We start from the raw sequence: 23,935 nt of genomic DNA on the forward strand, positions 1-23,935 counted from the left end.
TGTGTAAATAATGTGCTCAGCATAATGCTTCCTGTGATCAAGTCCTCTAGAAGAAATATAAGATTTAGGTATATGTTGTAATAGCAACAACAATGGCTTTCAAGGAAGCAAAGGTGAAAAGTTTATGCTATTAGGAGTAGAGCTCTCATTTTTACAACCAAAAAAATCATGTTGGCGGTCGACCTAGCAGCATGGATTGATGAAAGAGAATACCATGAAGGTGGATTCAGTAGAGGTAATGTTTTCTAGTTCAGTAACAGATTCAGAATATTGAGGTTGTAACAAAGGAAAACAAAGAGGCATTTGAAAGGATCTAAAGGCTTACTATACCTAAGAGAACGGCATAAGAGTGATGGAAGTATAATAAAGCAATGGGGACTTACAAGATGCAAGAGATTGTAAGAAAAGTTATAAATCCTCCTCCACAGATTTTGAATCGTCTTGTTCATTGAGGTGACAAGCTGACAATTTTTTCCTAGTTTTCTAGGTGTTATGGCTGTGGACTTCTATGATCATGGAATTTAATACCTACGTTGAGACAGTATATAATGTAACAAATAGAAGGGCAAAGTGAAGTAAATCAATCAAATTCTCAGTTAACTAAAGCATGAATTCTAGCTGGCTGTGAACATATCCTTTACACATGATCGATATCATTAATTTGCAGACGATGCCTGCATTACATCAGCTTCACACCCAGCCTACCAACATTTCCTGCACACCCCTAGAAAAGAAAGATCTCTTGATAATTCTTACAGTAATTATTTTCATCATGCATTAATATAAAAATGTCAATCAATTACATCTTGACAGAAATTTGAAGGCAGGGAGCTTGTCACCAACAAAATGAAATAAATTATATATTGTCTGCTTACAAGATTACTTTGCCACACTACCAAATATCTCATTGACAATGAGAAGAAGTTCAAAGAAAAGCACTCATAACATATTACAAAGCTTGCTAGACATAAAGGAATAGGATGCTGCATTTGCATTTTAACAACTTTCTATGTACAGTGATTTTACCACACCAGAGTTGGCTGTGCGACTTCTCCTGCAGACCTACCTTATTTTTCAAGCCGTGTTCCTACAGGCATCTTGTATGTGTACCAATGTGAAATGGCAAGATAAATCAGAAAGTTCAGAGCACTGAGGATGGCAAGGAGCCAAAAGAAGTAGTCGATATGCCCATAATTCAAGTTATCGGGAATCCATCCCACTTTTCCATGCTTTGTTGTAGTGTGGGTTACAATTGTAACAAGCAGACTGCTAAGATAATTCCCTAAAGCCACAGTAGTCAGTGAGAGTGCACTACATAAACTTCTCATAGCATCAGGTGCTTGGTCATAGAAAAACTCTAATTGTCCTATAAAGGTGAAAACTTCAGCAGCACCTATTAGGAAATACTGAGGCACCTGCCAAAAAATACTCATGGGTATATTCTCCAGCTTATAGTAGTTGTGTTTTTTGACCATGTCAAGTCTCTTTATCTCAACAACTGCTGCAGCCACCATGGAAAAAATAGAAATGACCAAACCAATCCCCATACGTTGCAGTTGGGTAAAGCCCCTTTGATGCCCAGTAAATTTACGTGCAACTGGAACAATTAGACGATCATAAACTGGAACCCAGAATATGACACTGAGAGTATCAAATATAGATAAGGATGCTGGTGGAATTTTGAAACTACCAATGCTGATATCCATCGTATCTCCCTGTTCCACAAACAATGTACTCATTTGACTGTAGACAGTGGCAAATATGATCCCACTGGCCCAAATTGGAAGTAGGCGGATGATTGCTTTGAACTCCTCGACTTGAGTCACAGTGCAGCGTCTCCATGGACTAATGGAACCTGCTACACTTATATCGTTTCTTGTCTCTGTTGCAGCTTTGTCTAGAAAGCTGCACCAATCAACACTCTATTAGTATCATTCATGACACAAATTGTTGCCAATAGCACAAAATCGCTCTTAATTACTTGGCACTCATAAGATACCAAAGGTTCAGAAAAAATAAAGAAAATAATTCGCAGAAATGCAAGGATGAAATGTTAAATACCATTATTAGATTATGTTGTTCACAATAACTGTCAAATACAGCTAGATTTATTTATGCATTTTCTTGCCCTATTTAAACATTTATCCAGAAAATGCAAAATGCATGGTTTCTATGACAATTATAAAGGTAGAGATGTTTTTTCTGTATTTTGTAACAATCATTGTATCTTCCTGTTTGTCTTTCTTTTAAGCCCCCTTTCTATGGACCCTTCGATTTAGACATTCAACTGATCAATATACGTTTAGAATACTTGTAACGGAAGTATCATGAATTCTTTGGAAAATGAAGAAAACAAGGTTGCTTTGTGGAGAGGGGCATAAGAATGACCTGAATGGGAAGAAGTTCAAGGTATGGCAGACAAGAAGAAATCCAAGACAGGTGCTCTTACTGAGTTACTAAAAGACATACAACTGAGGGATGCCTTCCCCCTAATTTCTGCAATTAATGCACACGTATTGGCTGGTATGATGTGACAGTAAAAGATGAAGGAAAGCTTTTCCTTTGATTGTGAGGATTCCTGTGCAAAACTGAATGCTATGGAAGTACAGTGTATAGATGATTGAACAATGAGAACATTAAACCAAGGCAAGAAGAAGAGAAGAAAAGGTACTAAGCACAATCCTAGTCTTCTGAATGATGATGAGAATGGAGGTCAGTTATCATATTCACCAGCAAAAACAAAGGTGCCAGGTAAAGGGAATCGATGTTTCTAGGAAAGGAAAAGAGCTAATGTTTCTCAATAGAACACAAGAGCTGCAACAGAGGGTTGAGAATCTATTAAATCCTGTCAATAGAGTGTCAATAAATTCTCACAAATTAAATTAGACAATGGCTAATTCCTTTAGAGCCTTGGAGGAGAGGAGCCCCCTATAGGGAAGAACTCCCAATTGAACTGGGTACCAGTGGGTATAGCAAGCTGCTTCTGAATTTTCTTCATTGAATGTTTATGCCTAGTCTCCAGAATTAGGATTTGGTGAGAATAATGAAAACGTTTTAAATACTGAGACAAAAGCATGAGCGGCCACAGGTTTCTGCTTTGTTTGTTTTCAAATTACAGGTGTTCAACAACTCTAGACCTGACCTTGTATTGTTTAGTAGAGGTGTCCATCCCCTCGTGTAAATTTCTTTACAAGTTTTGGTATTCATTCCTTTTTTTTATTGGTAAAATTATCTTGAAATATTAAAATAAAGGAGAATTTCTCATTAATTTAGACAGGATAGTTTCTCAAAATTAATGTTGCATTGAATTGAAACATACCCAGGATAAGAATTTTCCGAAATGAATAAGAAAATATATAGAATAAGTTATCCAACAAAGATGGTAATATTTAGTGGAAAAATAGATGATACTTTGCAATCTCAGAGAGACCCAGTGTAATCCAGGCATGGCCCTCTTTATTATCTCCCTGACAAATATGGGTGGCTACTTCTAAAGTACAATTCCAGCTGTTGACCCCATAAAAGTTTATTTCTCTAAAAAATGCGCTTGAGCTATGAGGTAACTTAGTGTAACTAATCCCAACATCCTTTTTTTGGTAAATAATGTCTGTTATTGACATATGCTGTTAAATCTAAAAAAGAATTTTATAGAAATGATCATTTTTCAAGCAAATACAAGAAATAGACCAACTTCAAGCAAATGAAAAATATTTGAAGGATGTTTCATAATGGTCTTACAGCAATCCATTTGTGTGATTGAGTTTTCGGCTTCCTTCAATGACAGATTCCTTATCTTGAACTTCATAAAGGAGAGACTTATCAGCTGGAACCTTAACATTCCATTTACGAAACGATGCAATTATGACCTGTACAATCCGGGTTAAAGCACTGCCTCCTGGCCTTTGATGTCGATACAGTGTGGTACCTGCAAAGAAGCTAAAAATCGCAATCCCCATAGCTACAGAGGGAACTCCAAAACCCCATCCCCAACCAACATTATCTTGTATCCAAACAAGAACACTGCTAGATATAAGAGCGCCAATGTTTATTGAAAAATAAAACCAATTGAAAAATGAACTCTTTTTCTTCCTTTCGACATCATCCATCTCATCAAATTGATCTGCTCCAAATGATGATACACACGGTTTGATGCCACCAGTTCCTAATGCAATGAGGTAAAGTGACAAGAAGAAAACACCAGTCTGGGAAGTTGATGCATGGCAGTCAACATTTGAATTGGTGCAGGGAGGCTTTAGGGTAGGCACAGATGCAGATAGAGTCAACAACACCATTCCCTGAAAAGAAGAGCATATTCAGATAACATGTATTTCATGTTCTAGATTGCTTCCACGTGTCCATTGTCAAAAATTGTCAAAACGATAAGACTACACAAGTGAAGGTGAAGAAAATGCATATAGTATACAGTTAGGAACTCAATGAACAGATATTCAAAACTACAATTGACTTACAATGAAATAGACAGTAGAGAAAATGGCAATGATCTTATATCGTCCCAAATATGAATCAGCAAGAAAAGCCCCAATCAGAGGTGTAATATAACAAGTTCCAGACCAATTGTTGACAGTTTTGGCCGCAGTAGAATTGCCCTGATGGAAACCCTTTATTAAATAGTTCACCATATTTGTGTTGATCCCATAGTATGCCAATCTCTCACACATTTCATTTCCTGCATCAGAAATAAGTTGTTAACCCCTGATATGCAAGAATCCAATTTCCAATATCTGAAATAACCATGTAATATAAATGCAAAAGTTCTCAGATTTTATAAATCACATCTCGTAAACAAACATCTGGACATATTTAAGCTAAGTATTTAAAAAATATAGTGGTTTTTGATATGATCAACTGAAATGTACCCAAAATAAATGGGCAAGCCTTCCAGTTTCCTGTTTTTTTCTTGAGTGCTGGATTCCCATGAAGATCCACAGAGCCATCCTGAGTATATTCGTCAATTGGATGGACTGCATGGTCCGAACTTTTCTCCCCATTATTAACCTGCAAAAAGGAGATGAATCAAAAACAAGAAGTCCAAAAGGAAGGTAACTGACTATACAATGGTGTTACATGAGCACTTAGAGACGTTGAGATCAGGACACATTTTCAGGACGGGGAGAAAAGGGCTTCAATTTGGGGACAGTAGGGGAATGGAGACGGGGGTGGAGTGGGTGGGCTGCTATAACATACTATACATGTAGTACTTGAAATGCTATTTACCAAATACTTAAAATATAGCAAAGTTGCAACATGAATATCAAAAAGTTCATAAAGAATCAAAATGGCAAACAATGAGTAGCACGATATATAAACAAGTACAGAATCATGTACATCATTCATAAATATGCACATGTAGTGTGTGTGTGTGTGTGGCAGTAACCTTTACGTTAGCCAAGAAACCCCCTTTTTATCACAAGTGTTGCAGCTGCAACTTTTGCTTGCCAAAACCCCCAGCAGTGAGATGGTGGCGCAAAGGCAATGGTGAGGAGACTAGGGAATGCCAAGTCCCCAATGCAGGGACATCCCTGACCTGGGTGCATGGGAGTTTGCGGGGCAGACAAGTCCCCATGTTACACTGCCGGGCATGAATTCAAGAAAAACACCTCCATAAAGGAGGAGGTTGATGCAATAGTAGCCAACAATTCTATTTAGTAAGTGCATAAATCTGTTGGAAATGTGTCTGCAAGTTCTGTTATGAGATATTTGTTGAAGCATTTTACTTATCCTAGGCTTCTACTTAGAGTGTCAACCAAATTCATTTTTTCTTCTTTGCTTTGCAGTTATTGCTAGCTACTAAGTTGCCAGTTCAGATTCTGGTTTGGCTGTGGGTTCGAAATATTTTTGGGCTGGGTTCGGGTTCATTTTAGGTTTGTCTGTACAAGGGTTTTTTTATTTTTAAAAAATATATATATAACATATGCCGCAGAAGTTCATATACCACTATGCTAATATTAAATCAATTAAGAAAAATATCATTTAGTAGCGATAATATCAAGCAAATCTGGTAATTCAGTAAGATAATGGCCAGAAATGCCAGGAAAAGTTAAATAGAGAATAAGGTATGGTATATCGGTTGGATGACTGTAAAAATTGTAAATCAAATAGTGTCTTTTAATTTGGAATTTCTTACTGCTTTCTTACTGCTATACTCTGTTGGCAGATTTTGCTCTATGGATAAACTTGAAATGTCTTTGAACCTTTGTAATTGGTCCTAGAATATTTAGGAGCCTTCTTTTCAAGCAGTGCTTCATGGAATTAGAGCTTAGGTCATTCTCGGTTTGGGAAGAGTCGCATTGTAGGCTGCTGGAGATCATACTCGTTTTAGGTATTTTGCTGCATTAAAGGCCAAAATGGGGTCATTTTAGATTTGTCGCTCCTCAAAAAGCACTTTACTCCAACATTGAAAAATCAACAAAATAATGTCGTTGCCAAGTTCACTATATATATTCATTGAAATTCCGCCCAGGCTCTGCTGATATTTAACACATTTACTACAAATTCCCCCAAAATCGACCAAGGTTCAAAATATTAAATCCGCAGGAAATTTCGCAAGCAATGGACGAATTTGATAAGACTTTGAACTGACTACAAATTTCAGGGAATCGAATGTCGAATTTGAGGATTTTGGAGCAAATCCGGCAACTTAGCCTAGCTATACTATAGTGAATTTAATATCTGAAGAGTCGACGACAGATGATTTGATGAGATTGTTGAAAGACCTATATTACAACATACGACATAGGAGGTGCCTCTCAAAGAATGGTGCTCAAATCTGAAATAGTACACCACTAGAAAGGAAGTCACTTTATATTACCTTCAGGCATATAAATTCAATTAAGATCTCAATTGAAGAAAATTCAGTGGCTACAATCATTTCTTAAAATAATTCAATAATATACCCCTCTTCCATTTCCATTCATTATTTTGATGTTGCTCCAAGCACAGTCAGAGCATCAAATGAGAGAAGACCAGGTCATCACCTCAGCTTTATCGATTTTCCTTTGCATTGGAATTGACAAGAACTTCAAAGGGTTGCTTTATCAGAATGTATATATTAGAAATTTTAGGATGCATATTTTTATTAGTTTGAATATTTAATAGTCAAGATATTTGAAAGTTAAACTATAATTGTCAATTAAACAAACTTATCTTTTCTAAAAATCCTTTTCAGTTTTCGTACTTTCTGGATCAAATTGAACTAAAGCTAAGCATGTTCTTGTTCCTTTTCAGGGGATGTTGTTAACTTTACCTGCATCTGTGCCTAAACTAAAGCTTCTTTGCATTAATTCGAATGTAGATTGCCAAGTGTGAAGAATCAAAATTTAACCACTGGTAACATAGTGCAAATGAGTATAAGAGCTTCTACGGTCAAGTGAAAACTTACATGGATGCAACGTTTGGCTTGGGGATAAGAAGTTATCCATGATTAGATTAAAAAAAGGGTTGCCAAAGTAACAAACACGAAATATTAGAGAAAAAGAGGGATGTTGACATGTTAAGTGATAGATCAAAGGCAACAGCAGATTCTCTTCCACAGAAAAATTATACAAAGCTCCTAGTAGAGCTTATCGCAATTGGTTGGTCCACATTTTCATGTTACTATCTTCTTGACAAGTGAATACCCCCATTCTTTAATGTAAATATAGGCCCACTAGAAAATGCTTTAAAATATAAGGCAAGGAAGGTTGCAAATGCAACCGTTGTTGATTGCATTTATGGCAATGTAAACCTTGTTAGATCACCATATTGGTGGAATTTGGTGATACCAATTGGCAATGCATCTATTGATTGTTTTAATTCTGCATATGAAATGGTGTCATTACAAGAAATCAAGGATACACGGCCCAAAGAAAGTGCCCATAATTTCCAATGAATGGAAAATTGCAAATCTTGACAACTTGTTAATGTCATTGCAATGTCCCCTAAAGGAGTGATTATTTTCATTAAATTGAGATGGGGGAGTAACTGATGCATTGCATTGCTAATATCCTCTATAGTCTAGTGAGATGATAGGCCCCTGAAATTTTATCCAAGTCATCATTGACAGTGCAAAAGTTATATGGCAACTAGTTAGATAGCGGAGGGGTACATATGGACATATTTTGCATATACCATATACTATCGACTACTTCAAATTGTAATTGCAAAAGATTGGCACAAAGATTGACTGGTCACAATAAACTATATGGTAGTTGAGGAGATTCAAATGTTTGGAATTTGGACTAATCATCACACACCACAAGAGGGACATGATTAAAATAAATCGGGATCTGATTCCGAGTGCACCGACCGAGGTGCTATAGTTGCACAACATGCTGAAGTCTTTATAGATTAGGAAGCTTATGCGCATGACATGGGCAATGGAGTGGCATTGCCACTGATTTTGGTTTAAATCTAATAGAACTGATTGCTGCCTATTAGAATGGGATTGTTGTTGCACCAAAAGTCCCATCTGTCAATGCCCAATACAACCACTCAACTTATAGTACATAGGAGGCGATTAAGCCCTTGTTACGAATCCAGAGGGAAGCATGTTGACAATTGGTTAATAGTGATATGTAATTGTTGTCATTAATGGCAACACATGATGTACATGTTCATAGTAAACCTCGGAAATGTAGATACTTAGTGTTTGGTAATCAGACAATTGTCTAAGTATAAAATTTGGTTTATAATACTGTACTGTTTTGTTTATAACACGTTGCAAACGTCATATTATGACAAGTGAAGTTACATGAAGATAGTATAGATGTTGGTGATGATGTGTATAACCTCGGAAGTTTGTATGGACTGTAAGGAACATAGTTAATCTTGTTTTGATGAAGCAAGACAACAGAATTGAAGGAAAGAATTGTTTTGTTTACAAAACAATTACTTGTCCAATTAGGGCCAACATCCTAGATGTTTACTCTAATTTGGAAAAGTGAGTTGTGGTCTTAGCCGACCTAGTAGTATTTTATGTAAAGGCATGGCATTTGTGCAAAGGACTTCTTGCGATAAGGAGTGTGCTTGTGAGATTGAAAAAGAATTATGAATTGCAAATTGTGGTGAGCGAACTCTTGTGAAAGCGATCTATGCAAAGTTTTATATGAGCTATCTAGTGATCCGAGATCAAGTTGAAGATCAAAGATCAGACAAGGAAAGCAAATAATAGTAAATTACTTGTTTGAGCAGTGCGCTCTTCTTGTAGTTGAAATTGCATGTTTGGGTAGTGGTCTCTTCTTGCATGCATTATACCACAACTCCTAACAGAATTGGCATCTCCTAACAGGGATTCAAAGTCTCCTAACAAGGACTCCTTATATTGAATTTTCTCATTGACTCCTAATAGGATCCATCCTCTAACAAGGAACTTATATATCAATATATTATCTAGTGGGTATCATCCCCACCGGGTTTTTCCCTTGGCCAGGGTTTCCCTAGTTAACAAAATATGGTGTTATGAGTTATCTTTGTGCATTGCTATTGTCACTATTCAACATTACTTCATTGCTTTGTTATGCATGGTTAAAGTAAGTAATAATATCCAGTTGGCAACTAAAGTTTGTAGATTAATGATTCACCCCCCCACCCCACTCTCGCTAATCCCTATTTCTAACAATTGGTATCAGAGCTCAGTTACTTTGAAGAGGCTTAACAACTTAAGTAAGATCCCTATGGATATGGAATAGTTGATGAAGAACCTCGAAGAAGCTCTTGAACAGATTGATCTCCTTACTAAAGAAAGAGATAAACTAAAGGACAGATATGAAGACTACAAAGTATATATTGGTCAATTGAAGGAAAAGATTGATCATTTGAAATCAAAGCCTGAATCTACTGAATCTGGAACTAGTGATGATGACTATTCAAAGTTAAAGACAAAGTACAAGATCTTGAAGCATGAGTTGAAGATTACAAATCTGAAGTTGACTTTGAAAAATGACCCTAGCAAAGTTGAATTTGATTTGAAGACTAAAAATGCAAATCTGAGAGCAAGTCTAGCAAAGAAAATATTTAAGTTTGAAACATTGAAATAAGATCATGAAGAACTCCACAAGTTCAATATTATTGTGAAAGGTGAATTAACACAGTGCAAACAATAGCTTGAGAAGCTTTATTCTAATTGAGAAAATCTTGATGATTTAATGTCTATGCAGAGACCTTCTTATGATAAGATTGGTCTTGGTTATCTACTTAACATGTTTGTGAAGAAGCCTAAGATTAGATTAGATTCGAAAGAAAAAGACAAATCTGATGATAAGATTGAATCCAGTCAATCTTCTGAGAAACCTAAAAAAGTTGAGCAAAACAAGGATGAACCAAAGCAAGTGGAGACCCCCAAGGAAACCAGGTATGAATTTAGAGGTAAGTGCTTTTTATGTAATGAAATAGGTCATATAAAAAGAGATTGTACAAACAAGTCATTTAATCATGTTGAGGACTCTTATTGTCATAATTGTCATGGTATGGGTCATAATGCAATTGATTGTAGGAAACCTAAGTATGATAATGATTTAAGGAATAGTAGAATGTCTAGATATACTAACCCTGCAAATAGAAGAAGATCTGATGAAGGGACATCAAGAGAAAGAAGATCTTATGAAGACAAAAGACAGATCGTGTGTTATAAGCGTAACAACTTAGAACACATTGCTCGGAATTGTCATGCACCTGATGACCAGCAGAATCCTAGAAGCAGAGCACCTATATGTTAGTTATGCAATAACTTCGGACACACAACGAGGTACTGCAAAATGGACAGAAACTTTGGAGACAAAAGGAACAATGGAAGAAACTTTGGGATCAGAAGGAATGATAGAAGGAACCAGGAAAGGAACTCCGGAACTAGTAGAGACAATAACGAACAAAGAAACATTGTGAGTGAACTTCGAGAAGAACTTAATGAAGCATTCGTGAAAGGAACTGATATCTGAAAAGAAAAGTTAGATGATGATGAGATAGAAAGATCAAAGTTAGTTGTTGAGTTTGATCCAATTAAGTTGAATTAAGCTTGTTCACAGCATTAGAATTTGAGAACTTCATTTAAAGATCAAATTAAAAGTAGCAAAGTTGGGAAAAGGTGTATCCAGTTATGTTTAAATGGTATCTAAGCTCGCTTGTAATTTGGAGCTCATCTATACAAGTTATGAAGGTATTTAGAGTTACTGGTATTACAGTAAGAATTGATTCTGTAACAGAAAATGAAAAGTATGTTTTTGCAGTGAGTTTCGTGATGCAAAGTCTTGAGGATGATTGTCATGATGGAAGGAGGCTATAGTAAACCTTGGATGGCATTTGAAGATCAGATAAATGAGTTTGAGGAGTTATTTGATTACAGAACATAGTTAACAACTTTTTTACATTTGCTAAGTATGCAATTGATGCAAGTCTCAAGTTGATGGATAAAAGGAGTACAGAATTGATTTTACTTCATTGCAAAAACATTCGAAGCAAAGAGCATTCAAAAGTGACTTGTCAGAGCAATCTTGAAGCAAACCCTATTTTCGAAAAGAGGTATTTTATTGTTTTTCTGCAAATTTGTTTGGTAAAAGATATCGCTGATAAGAATTATGGATATGTCAGTGGTACACAGTTTTGAGAATGAGGATACACCTAAGTTTAAGATAGTTTCTATAAAACCTAATGATGGAAACCCTAACTCTACGTTGTCTATCACTCTGAACAACATAGTTTATCTTGAAGACATAAAAAGTTATTTGAATTGCAAGTTTGAGTCAATTGGTAGTGAATATATGAATAAAGATATGGAACTAGTCTTTAACCACAACATGACAGTGAAGCTTGGATTTGAACATATAAAGGAATTAGACTTGTTTAACTATCATTTCTATCGTGAATTAGATACAGATGAATGGACTCAAATTATATTGAGTAGGATACATGATTGCAAACTGCGGATGCAAGATAATATAGTAGACATTTCTACCAACCTTATTCATGAGGTAACTGGTCTTAGCAAACAAGGCAGTGTACCTATAGGTGAGAAGATGGTCAAGAAGAAAGTGGAAAGTTACACTAAGGCAGTATATAATGGAAAGGCTATGATAATCAGCTCCATCAAGCAATATGATGTGAGATTTCTTGTATAATTATTACTTATTCAGTTTGTGCAAACTTTGTGATGGATGAACTTTCAGCAGGAATTATATATACAACATATAAGATATGTGTTGAGAAAGAGCAAGTAAATCTAAGTAAAATACTGAGGATGCAACTCTTGGAAAACCTTGAAAAGATTAAGAGAACAAAGAGTGGTGTGTTTAGATTCCAATCATTGATAAATCACATATTCTTTCATGTGCTGAAGAGATTTCCTTACTTATCAGTAATAGATATAATGAGTAGTGACAGATGCACTATGGAGAAGATATCAGAGGTATGCAGAAGACACCCTGAAGACAAGATATTAGAGAGTGGAAACCTAATTATGACGACTTTTCAAAATGAGATGAGACAGAGATTTAGGATTTCACCAACAATTGTGGATAGATTCAAGGAGGATATATGTATTCTAGTTGATGCAGATTATACATACATTCAAGCATTGGAACCTCAGGAGACATTTCTTGATCCCTTGAGCTATGAGTTGAGTGATGATGTTGCAATTGGTTACATTGATTTACTGTCAAATTCAGAGAGAGATAAAGTTGAATATAGATTTGGCACGTTTGATGAGATTACATAGCATGCTCATCAAGCAACCTTGGAGAAGGCATCCCACAAGAAATTTGAATCAATCACGAAGAAGGCACTATTAGAGGTCGAAATGACAGAGAATGAATTTGAAGTTGTGAGACAAAATGAAACAAGGTGTACTAAGCATACAACCCTTGTCAGTATTAGTTACTAAGACAACTTCAGGACAAAGCATTCCATATGCAACAATGTCCAATGTTCAGCCCAATAAACAAAAGAGAAAATTAGAAAGACTAGTTGAAGCTGTGTCTACAAAGACCAAGAGAGTCAAACAGATGGCCACATGACTTGGTAAGAGGCAGAAAACATTGTTGACAATTGAGTCAAGTGATGTAGAAGAGGAGGAACAGGAAACCAAGCAAGCATGAAAGGTGACTCCACCTAAGCAAGCAGCAGGAAAAGCTCGACAACAAATGGAAGCCGAAGATTGAGAAGATTAACACAGTGATTGATAATGAGGGAAACTTTGTTCAGATGAACAAGTTTTATGATCTATATAATAATTTTGAGAAGGATCAGATTGATATATCTACTGTGAGACATATCATTGCAAACGATCTAAGTATGAAGGATATCAAAGAAGTAGTGAACTAGAAAGTCTATGAGAGACTCATAGAGAAGAAGACTCCAGCAAGAGAAGAAGACCTTTAACTTTGGAAGCCTATTGGTGCAGGGCACCCTAGGGTTTTTGCTCCGAACCCTAGCAGTTTACTTGAGAGTGATCCGAAAGCAGATCATGGTTAAAAGTTTGTTCTTGTCGAGTTAGTAGTTTTTTTTCTATTTTCCTAACTCCTACCGGTTTCCAAACTACTACCGTAAGATCGGAGTGTAAGTTCAAAAGACTTATGAAGATACGCACATGATGTATCGAGAGATCGGAATGGTAGTTTAAAAAGACTCGTGACGTTATGCGGGTTAGTCATCGCAAAGGCATGAGGACAGTGAGAATACATTGTATAGGCGGAAGGACTAAAGACATCGTCTTACGATGTTACGATATAGGAGTCAAGCATATAAGCAGGTGAAGCTGTTTGAGGAAGTGTTGATGGGCCGCGAACCGTAAGAGCGTAGAACATGTAAGATCGTAACCCTTGGCCTATGAGACTCCCGATCTCACGAAGATAAAAGGAAGTGTAGAAGCGGAAGACATGATATAAAGGGAAGCCGATCTTACGATGTCCAAGGATGCGTAAAGGCGTAAGTGGTCAATCAGTGAACTTGAGATGTTCCGATTCGGCGTAAGCATGTAAAGTGTGTATCGTCGTAAAGGACGTAGGATTGGAAGAACAAAGAAGACTGAGTTCCGCCGTGCCGAAATCTAGTTGAGCATATAATCAGAAGGCAATATGAATTAGAGTCCCGCCATTCCGAAAGGGTGATCCAGCGTATAAGCATAACTATAGACAAGGATGAGTTACAATGCCGCGACCAAGAAGAATAAAAAGGTTGACACATCAGTAAAACATGAAGAAGTTGAAAAGTCAATAACGATGAAATAGAAGAAATGCCATGAAGGAAGGGTAATAGTCCACATTGGCATTCATAGTGATGAACATCGTCGACAATTGCAGAGAGAAATCGAAGAGCCATGGTAGTTAGGAATCTTCGAGTTGGGAAAATGGTTACAAAAAAGAAAAGGCCGATATATATAATCAGAAGAAACTCCATGAAGGGGTTGTTGTGGTTGTTGTTGTTGTTGTTGCTGTTCAATTAGTGAATTGCGGGCTAGCGAAATGAAGTGTTTTCTGAGTTAATGTAATTTTTCCAGTATTCAATAAAGAAGAGTTTTTCTGTGTGCGTTGTGTAATTTCTAGTTATACTCTGTTTGCGAGTAGACTTCTGTAGAGCAGCATTTTGTGTTCTGTTCAGTTCTTGTTTCATGGATACTTTTTGACTTTCATAATCAGTCCCATGGAGTGTGACAGTCAAGAAGTATCCACTGTATATTTTTGTTCTGTGTTTGTGTTCTTGTCTGAGGAGAGGCTAGCCAGATCAGTGACCAAGTCCTAGGCAAGCTTAATGGCCCAGCTAGAGAACTTGTAGGAGGAAGAGATAGAGAGAGAAGAGAAGGATACATGACTGACTTCATTCAGTCATGAAGAGCAGGATAGTGTGAGGATTTGAACTAGTTCGGTGGGTAGGAAACCTAGTAGAGAGGAAGTGTATAAATTCCTCTAGTTTAGGGTCTATAAGTAACCCTAAGAGACTCAAGTGTGAGTCTAGGGGATCCTAAAGAGAGTAGGGTCCAGAGTGAGATTCCTAGAAAAGGGTAGGAGTCTAGAAGAGAGAGGTTTCCTCCCCATCACCTATGTTAAGGACCATTTGCAAGACTGATGATGAAGATGAAATTAAGAGATTGTCAAATAACCTCACTCCATACTTAAGGAATAAGTTGAGGCCATTCTTATTTATGGTTGGTGAGAAGGATAAGTTGAGAAAGGAGACATCAGCAACTATCAGTAAGATGTTCTCTGAGTCACAGGCAACATTACCTCCAGCTCCCAAAACCTCGGAAGTATTAGTAAGTGGTGAAACCATGAAGATTGATCTAACCAATGTTACTCTTAACATTGATGATACCAATCCATTTGGTGGTTCTGAACCAAATGTACCAAATACTGAAGATATTGAGGATAAGTTAAGGCAAATTGAGGAAGAAAAGAGGCTAGAAGAAGCCAAGCAACAATTGCTTGAGGAAGATAAGAAAAGAGAGGAAGATGAAGAGAAGAAAATGATTGCAAAAAAAAAGAAGAAAAAGAAAACAGAGGAAGAAGAGAGGAAAAGATCAGAAGAGAAGAAAGAAAGAGAGGAAAGAGAAAGGAAAGAAGAGGAAGAGAGGAGAACTAAAGAAGTAGCAAAGAAACAAAGGGAGGATGAGACTAAACTATCTAGTTCATATATTCCGCTCTCTCTTGCAAGTTTGGCTACTGATGATGATGATCAAACAAATCTAATCTCATCCCTATCCAAACTCATATAGAAGAATAAAACAGTGAAAAGTATGTAGAAAACTTTAATGCAAGTAACAGATAGACTACACAACACATTGGCGGTTCAGCATATTGAGTCAGATCTCGAACAGAGAGCACAAAGCAGTGCTAAAGTCATTCGATGAAGAATTCACCAACTTGTTGAATGTTGCAGAGGTGAAGGCTCAAATTTCCCATGATGCTAACTTGTTTAGCACCATCTGCCAAAATATCAAGAATGACTTAGTTAATCTTGATATATGCATAAAAGAACTTCGAAAATGTCAACAAGAAGGAAAAGCTTTGTATGTTAAGTGTACCTTATCATACAAACTAACTAAAGACTTGGATAGTCGACTAGGGACAAAGATGAATGAGCTACAGGCTATATCTAGCCGGATCCAACATCCATATAGAAAAGTTGATGATTTTGAGAGTCAAGTTGCCAATGTTCACAACAAGATTAGGAAACTGGAACTTCGGAAAGAGCAGATTTTGAAGATAACATCTGATTTCAAAGAGTCTATTGCTCTAAAACTATCTTTTGTTGAGAAGCAACTAATGGAATGAGTCAAGGCCAAGGACACATATACAAACTTTTTGTATTCAAATATCAATGCAGTTGAGATTGCATCATATGCATTATGTGCAATTCTCACGTCAGTTGAGTCTACCAAAGAGACATGGACCAAAGATATGGACAATTTGAAGAAAATTTTGTATGATTGTATGAAGATTATTTCAGCATAAGGAAGAACAACAGCTTTTGGACAGAATCTTGACATTTTGACCTTTGTCGTTGATGTCAAAGGGGGAGAGATTCATGTGAAAATTGTATACATGTGATTGTTGGGAGAAATACATGAGAAGATTGTAAAAGTGTAAAGTATATTGTAAGGGGGCGCACATGTGTACAGTTGAACAAGTTGTAATAGATGTAATGTTTATTTTGATAGTATGTTTTTGTCACTCAACCAATTTTCCCTATTTTGTTGCCATCAATGCCAAAGGCGGAGATTGTTGACAATTGGCTAATAGTGATATGTAATTGTTGTCATTAATGGCAACACATGATGTACATGTTGACAGGAAACCTTAGAAATAAAGATACTGTTTGGTAATCAGAAAATTGTCTAAGTATAGAATTTGGTTTACAGTAGTGTATTGTTTTTTTATAACATGTTGTAGACATCATATTATAACGAGAAAAGTTACATGGAGATAGTATACATGTTGGCGATGAAGTGTATAACCTCAAAAGTTTGTACAGACTGTACGGAACAGAGTTAATCGTGTTTTGATGAAGCAAGACAGCAAAATTGAAAGAAATTACAAAACAATTACTTGTCCAATTAGGGCTGACATCCTAGATGTTTACTCTAATTTGGAAAAGTGAATTATGGTCTTAGCCGACTAGCAATATTTTATGTAAAGGCATGGTATTTGTGCAAAGGACTTCTTGCGATAAGAAGTGTGCTTGTGAGATTGAAAAGGAATTATGAATTGCGAATTGTGATGAGCAAACTCTTGTGAAAGCGATATATGCGAAGTTTTATATGAGCTATCTGGTGATTTGGATTGAGTTGGAGATTAGAGATCAGACAAGGCAAATAACAGTAAATTACTTGTTTGAGCAGTGGGCTCTTCTTGTAGTTGAAGTTGCATGTTTGTGCAGTGGGCTCTTCTTGCATACATTATACCACAACTCCTAAAAGAGTTGGAATCTCCTAATAGGGATTCAAAGTCTCTTAACAGGGACTCCTTATACTGAATTTGCTCATTGGCTCCTAACAGGGTCCATCCTCTACAAAGTAACTTATATATCAGTATATTATCTAGTGGGTATCATCCCCACCGAAGTTTTCCCTTGGCCAAGGTTTCCCTAGTTAACAAAATATGGTGTTATGAGTTATCTTTGTGCATTGCTATTGTTATTGTTCAGTATTACTTTTTTTTTTTTATGCATGGCTTAAAGTAAGTAATAATATCTAGTTGGCAACTAAAGTTTGTAGATTACTGATTCACACCCCCCTCCCTCAGTAATCCCTATTTCTAACAGAGCACTAAACAAATTTCCAACAATCTCCCCCTCAGTGTTACCTGGGGGTCTTAGGATTCAAACCTATGACCAAGCTTTGATACCACTTGTTAGAATGGGGTTGCCATTGCACCAGAAGACGGATTTGTTGGTGCCTCGATACAACCACTCAACTTATAGTACACAGGAGGCTATTAAGCCCTTGTACAAATCCTGAGGGGAGCGTTGAAAAAATTTCCAACACTGACTTGATGTTATTCTAATATAGTATTTCTAAGGTTGGTACTCAAATCTGAAACACTATGCCACTAGAAAGAAAGTCACTATCTTTTACTTCAAGCTTAGAAATTAAACTATAATCTCAATTGAAAGAAATTATGTGGTTACAATCATTTCTTAGAATAATTCAATAATATTTCCACTCTCCTTGCATTTCATCCATCAATTTGATGTTGCTCCAAAAATAGCCAAAGCATAAAATGAAAGAAGATTAGGTCCTCACCTCAGATTTATCAATTTTCCTTTGCATTGGACTAGAAAAGAACTTTAACGGGCCGCTCTATCAGGATGTATGTAGTACAAGTTTTCTGAGGCCTATTTTTATTAGTTTGAATATTTATATCTCAAGATGTTTTTATGATGAGCAGTTCAATATGAACCTGATGTATCCAGTTTTTAATCTATTCTAATATCAATATCTCAAGATGTTTGGAAGTTGAAATTATAATTAAACAAACAAAGTTTTCCTAGAGATTGTTTTCAGTATTTGTACTTTCTGGATCAATGTGAGCTAAATCTGAAAATGTTCTTGTCCCTTTCAGGGAATGACATTGTTGACTTTATCTGCAGCTGTGCTGAAACTAAAGCCTCTTTGCATCAATTCAAATGTTGCCTGCCATGCACAAACAAGAAAAATCTAACCACTGTTATAGACAGTACAAATGAGAATATGAGCTTGTACAGTAATTAGACACCAAGAAAAGCTTACAAGGATGTGATTTATCGCTTGGGAATTTATCCACAATCAGATGAAAAAGGGGTTTCCAAAGCAACAAATAATGAAATGTATTAGAGAAAAAAAGGATATCGACATGGTAAGTAATATATCAAAGATGGGCACATTCTCTTCCATGATAAAATTATAGAAAGCTCCTAGTAGGGCTTATCGCAATTGATTGACCCACATTTTCATGCCACTATTCTTAAGAAGAGAATACCTCCATCCTTTCATATTAATATAGGACCTGTAGAAAATGCTTTAAAAGATAAGGCAAGGAATTGCAAATGAGAGTGTTGTGCACTGCATTTATGGCAATGTATTTCCTTTCAACTTTCTTAGATTAACATATTGGTGAGGTTTAGAGATAGCAGTTGTAAATGCACCTATTGATTACATAAATCCTGCATATGACATGGTGTCATTGAAAGAAATCACAGATTCATTGCCCAAAGAAAGTGCCTGAATGGAAAAATTGCAAATATAGGCAACATCAATATCATTGCAGTCTCCCTAAAGCAGTGACATTTTTCATGAGAATGTGAGGGGAAGTGAATGATGCAACTGAAATGTGTCCCTAAACCCTGAAAAATATAATCTAATTCTCATAGAAATCTTATTGACATTCAAAAACTAAAGATAATCATAACCCACATCCAATGAAAAGGAGCTCTGAATTGGCAATAGCTTTACGTGTGGCTGAAATCGTGCAAACTTAAAGTATAAGAAGCAACCTTGAAAGAATCAAGTTCTGAAGTTATAGAAGTACCATGTCATTGACTTATTTCTGAAGAGCTCAACTGCCGAAGTTTATATATGGAAGTTTCAAAGTATTGAACCATTTCTTCTCAACATAATCAACAAAAGATGGGTTATTGTCTTTATCCACAGTGCCATTTGCTGCTTAAATAGGGGTTGTTATTGATTCCGCATCTCCTTCTTGTCAGAGATTATGAGACTCTTGTAGTAATGCAGATCACAAGTATGAAGGATTCTCTATGTATCGTTTCTCCTAGTATGTATCCATCATCAAGGAACAAAATAATTACGACAAGGACCAGGTTTCACTAAAATGTCTACCTCATCATGAATATTATAAGTTCGTAAGGAAACACTTTGATAATATAGTTAGTCCTTTTATCCTGGGGTTAACGTAATGGTCTTAAAATTATTTGCCACCGCTTTCAGAAATTCCCAGAAAATTCACTTCTTTTCTCTGCGAAATGTTCTCCAAATGCACACTTCCACTTCCTCCGCATATAAAATAGCCCAATACACTTGCTTTAAGCAGCTTAATTTCACCCTTGCCTTATGCAAAAACTAAAAGATATTATGGTTTCTTTACACCAATATGATTAATCTTACATTACTTACTTTCCTATAGATAATGCATTGACACACCTGTGAAACCTGTTTTTTAAAATGGCATTAAGATTAGTTTGCCCACCGTAGTTAAGCAAAACCTTATGCTGTTTGTTTGCTGCTAACTGAAGCGAAAATGAATAATTTAATAACCAACTGGCATTAGAATCCCTTCAAACATTCAAAGCAGTATAAAAAATTGGATGATTGAGGACAAAATAGACAAAATTAAAACTACTGTAGAATGCTAAAACAATTATACAATGAAAACCTTTATAAAAATATAAATAAAACTTAAGGCTATATTTTTAAAAATAATTCTGATTATAAAGCCAAACTTTGCTTCCAGACGAAAGTAAATTCCAATTGTTTCTTTCATCCCATCAAAACCCCCAGAAATCTTATAAAATTGATTTAAATGCTTGAGTGGCAAAGGACCTTCCATTAATCTGTGTTTCTTTTACAGACAAGTAAGCTCAGAAGCTTAGAACTATATTACAGGAAACTGTATTAAATGCTTCATTTATTGTAACCTAAAGTGAGACATCTAATGTCACACTTTGATTTTCGTCTTCTTAACCCTAAAATATGATGCCTATTGAAAGACTTCTGAAGAATAAAATCCAAGAGCTGTTATTTAAATATTAATCAAAGAGAATTCTTATACAGAGGGCATGAAAAAGGCTAGCAATTTTTTGAAGCTGCAAATACATCTGAATCAGGAAATATTACAAACAATAGACTGTAATTCTCATGATCTTGAAATAGCTAAGGAAGTATTACGAGAAAATACACAATTTAAATTGTAAAGTACTCCAAGAAAATAACCCTCTTTTAAGAAGATGGCTCACATTAATTGTTTTATAGCAAGATTGGAAAACATTTTCCCTAAACAAAGATGATACATTTATCAAATAGAGACCGGCACAAAAGGGAAAAGAAAACATCACCATGAAAGTATTACTTTGAAAATGAAAAGAAATTGAGCAAATAATATTAGTTTTAACTCAGTGCTGCATTACTTCGCATGTATTCAGCCAGGGACAAGCATGGTCTAATAAGACCCGGACACAAAAGAAGCACCTAATATTGTAATTGATAGCCACACCCAAACCAGTAGAAATAGTTATTGCCAAAGGAAAAAAAATTGGATATTGATTCTATTCCACAAGCTTTCAAGCGCACCCAGCTGTTAAATATATTGGATCATAAGCAAACAGAGCAAGAGATCGACTTTTTTTTGTTACAAACAATAAAAATTTAACATCTCTAGTATTACACCAGAAATCATCGAATCCCAAATTCCGTCCATTTCGACCCAACCAAAAAATACAAGAAAGTAATATAAAATCATAACAAAATTGAAGAAATTCTTGTACAGATTTTCATAGAAAAGTCCAATAAAATCTAATAGATCTGGTTAAGCAAATTTCTGTATAATTGTCATTACCCGTAAACTTTTATTATCTTCTTCCATTGGAAAAATTAGCTGGACATGCAGGTAAAAACTGCTTAAAAGAGAGCACTCCACACTGCAAACACCCCGAGAACACTCCGCACTACGATATGAACCACCTGATAATTACTTATTTATTGGCGTAATTAGACGAGGGATTCCGTCAAGTATACAATCCTAATCGTTAACATCGTAACCGTCCACATAAAATTTTAGTGTGTTTTTAATGTAATTTGATACCCGCCAAAACTGGAAGATAAGCATACAGTGTGGGCTTAGAAAATCATTCTTAAAGATTCCCGTCACAGCCGAAAAGCTTTCATAAGTTGACGCGTAATCATCTTTGACGGTGAAAAATTGCGGGCGTAGTCAGCCTCGTTGTCAGACTAAGTAAACTATGGGGACAGCGAAGATACCGGTTATATTATTTTATAATATATAATGAAGCCTGGGAGAAAAACCATGCCTATTATAATTGTTAGAGCGTTTTAAAAATAAAATAAAAATTAGCATGGCATATTACATTGTGGCATGTGCAAAATTATACCAATGAAAAATGTGAACATTTAAGCCGTTATAAGATTTTATAAGCGGAAGAGCTCGTTAGCAAATGTTCAAGTGACACGTGGATTCGTAAGTATGAGATTTTTGTTGTTCCATATAAACTTATATTCTCTTTTTAGTTGTATAATTTTTAACTTGTCCTCATTTTAATCTCTATTATTATTTAGGTATTATATTTTAAATGCATTCTTGTTGTTGTTCCATATTACTTATTGAAAAGGGGCACTTCCAAAGATACATTCAATGGGGACACTTTCAAAGATACACTGAATGTGGACATATTTAAAGATTTGTTGAATGTGAATATATTATTTTTTATTGTAAATTCTATATATGTAATTGTTGTTTAAATATTGTTGAATGTGAATATATTATTTTTTATTGTAAATTCTATATATGTAATTGTTGTTTAAATATTGTTGAATCTTAAAATAATAAATATTATTGAAAGATCTGAAAAGATATTACTATTTATCTAATTGTAAAGAACTAAATAAATAGACTTTATTACAAACTTTTAATAAATAGTTAAAAATATTTTTATTTTTATTTTAAAAAATTTTAATTTAATTATATTACATTTTAAAGAAGGATATAAAACTTGGTCTACTGATGAAGTTGAATGGCTCACAAAGAGCCCAAGATCAGAGATCAGTCTTGCTGAGTGCAAGACTCTGACATCATAAAGGATGAGTCCGGAAGTCTTTGAATCTGAACCCTCCATCAAAAAAATAAAAAATAAATTTTATATAATAAATTAAAAGTATTATTATATACACATAATTCAATAAGAAATACTGTTCACTTGTCTTGCTCTTCTCTTCTTCATAATAAAATATGTAATCTGGTTGAAATATGGAAAAATAAACTCACCCTCGTGTGTACAATAAAATAATGAATACTTAAAAATTTGCTATTTTAAGGTTAAGTCATCATAAGAAATTAGTGAAGGGACTTTTTTTTTTTTCTTCCCTTAAAATGACGGTAACGTTTTTCTGCCAGAGGCGTGTGGCAAAAGAATATTTATATTTTAACAGTATTTACAGATCACAGAATCTCAAATCTAATATATGAAAGTTTTAGGTAGCACATAACGTGGGATTCTGGAATTATTGCAGTGGCCAATGATTATATAGTTGTCGTTTTAATAAAAAAATAAACTTTGTGCGAAAACACGGGAGTTAGTGCGTGTGAATGAGTTCGCCATACTTGAAGTTGAAAGAGAGAGGTTTGAATTTGAAGTTCAGACTACGACATTTTAAAGTGGCAAGCAAGGTGACTTTGAATGGCAAAAGTATGACTCTGCCATTGTAGTCCCCGGTGTATGAAATCGTATTTTATTGCATCATCATTCAATCATCACACGTGTGCACTACGCAATCATTTAATCATCATCCTTTTCCAACACATTTTGGAAACAAGTTTAATATAGGAGTCAGATCTACCATCCTGTTAAAAATGATTTTTATTATTTATTATTTTATTATTTTTGTATGGCTGATATTGTCAATTCTCAAATTTATCATTTTTTATAATACTTTCGATTATAAAATTTATATATTCTTTTATATATTATACTAATTTTATATATAATATTTGTGCCTTTGATTTATACTATTTTTTAAAAATATATTTTCTTTCTTTTTCTTTGTATGTTTTACATTTTTTTATCTTTCTTTTATTGCTTAGTTTAATATTTTTCCTTCTCTTTAATTTTTTTAACTGGCTGCATTTTTTTTGACCTATCATTATCTTATTAACAAGTTCTCTTTTTTAGAAATTCAATAATGGACGGCTCATCTCTCATGAAAATAAATAAAATACGAGTGTGCTTA

The 23,935-nt window shown here is 35.2% G+C and overlaps 1 protein-coding gene across 1 annotated transcript; it reads right to left on the bottom strand.

Annotated features, from left to right (window-relative positions):
* Positions 1-832: 832 nt before the first annotated feature.
* Positions 833-21,643, bottom strand: LOC149544303 (protein NRT1/ PTR FAMILY 8.1-like). Its single transcript, XM_089798776.1, has 5 exons — positions 21,531-21,643; positions 4,878-5,016; positions 4,470-4,687; positions 3,739-4,295; positions 833-1,905 (listed from the first exon to the last, which is right to left on the bottom strand). Exons 1-5 carry the CDS (start codon positions 21,555-21,557, stop codon positions 1,068-1,070), a joined length of 1,779 nt encoding a protein of 592 aa, XP_089654902.1. The 5' UTR covers positions 21,558-21,643; the 3' UTR covers positions 833-1,067.
* Positions 21,644-23,935: the final 2,292 nt, after the last annotated feature.

Source organism: Cupressus sempervirens, chromosome 8 (genome assembly GCF_028749045.1).
Source record: "Cupressus sempervirens isolate cs-2001-9-10 chromosome 8, ASM2874904v1, whole genome shotgun sequence".
Classification (NCBI taxonomy): domain Eukaryota; kingdom Viridiplantae; phylum Streptophyta; class Pinopsida; order Cupressales; family Cupressaceae; genus Cupressus; species Cupressus sempervirens.

Excerpts from the sequence above, each read along its gene's own strand:
- LOC149544303 (XM_089798776.1), bottom strand. The coding sequence starts at position 21,557 with ATGGAAGAAGATAATAAAAGTTTACGG. Across the intron at positions 5,017-21,530 it reads AAGATAATAAAAGTTTACGG|GTTAATAATGGGGAGAAAAG; the intron begins GTAATGACAATT and ends TCCTTTTTGCAG. Across the intron at positions 4,688-4,877 it reads GGCTTGCCCATTTATTTTGG|GAAATGAAATGTGTGAGAGA; the intron begins GTACATTTCAGT and ends TTTCTGATGCAG.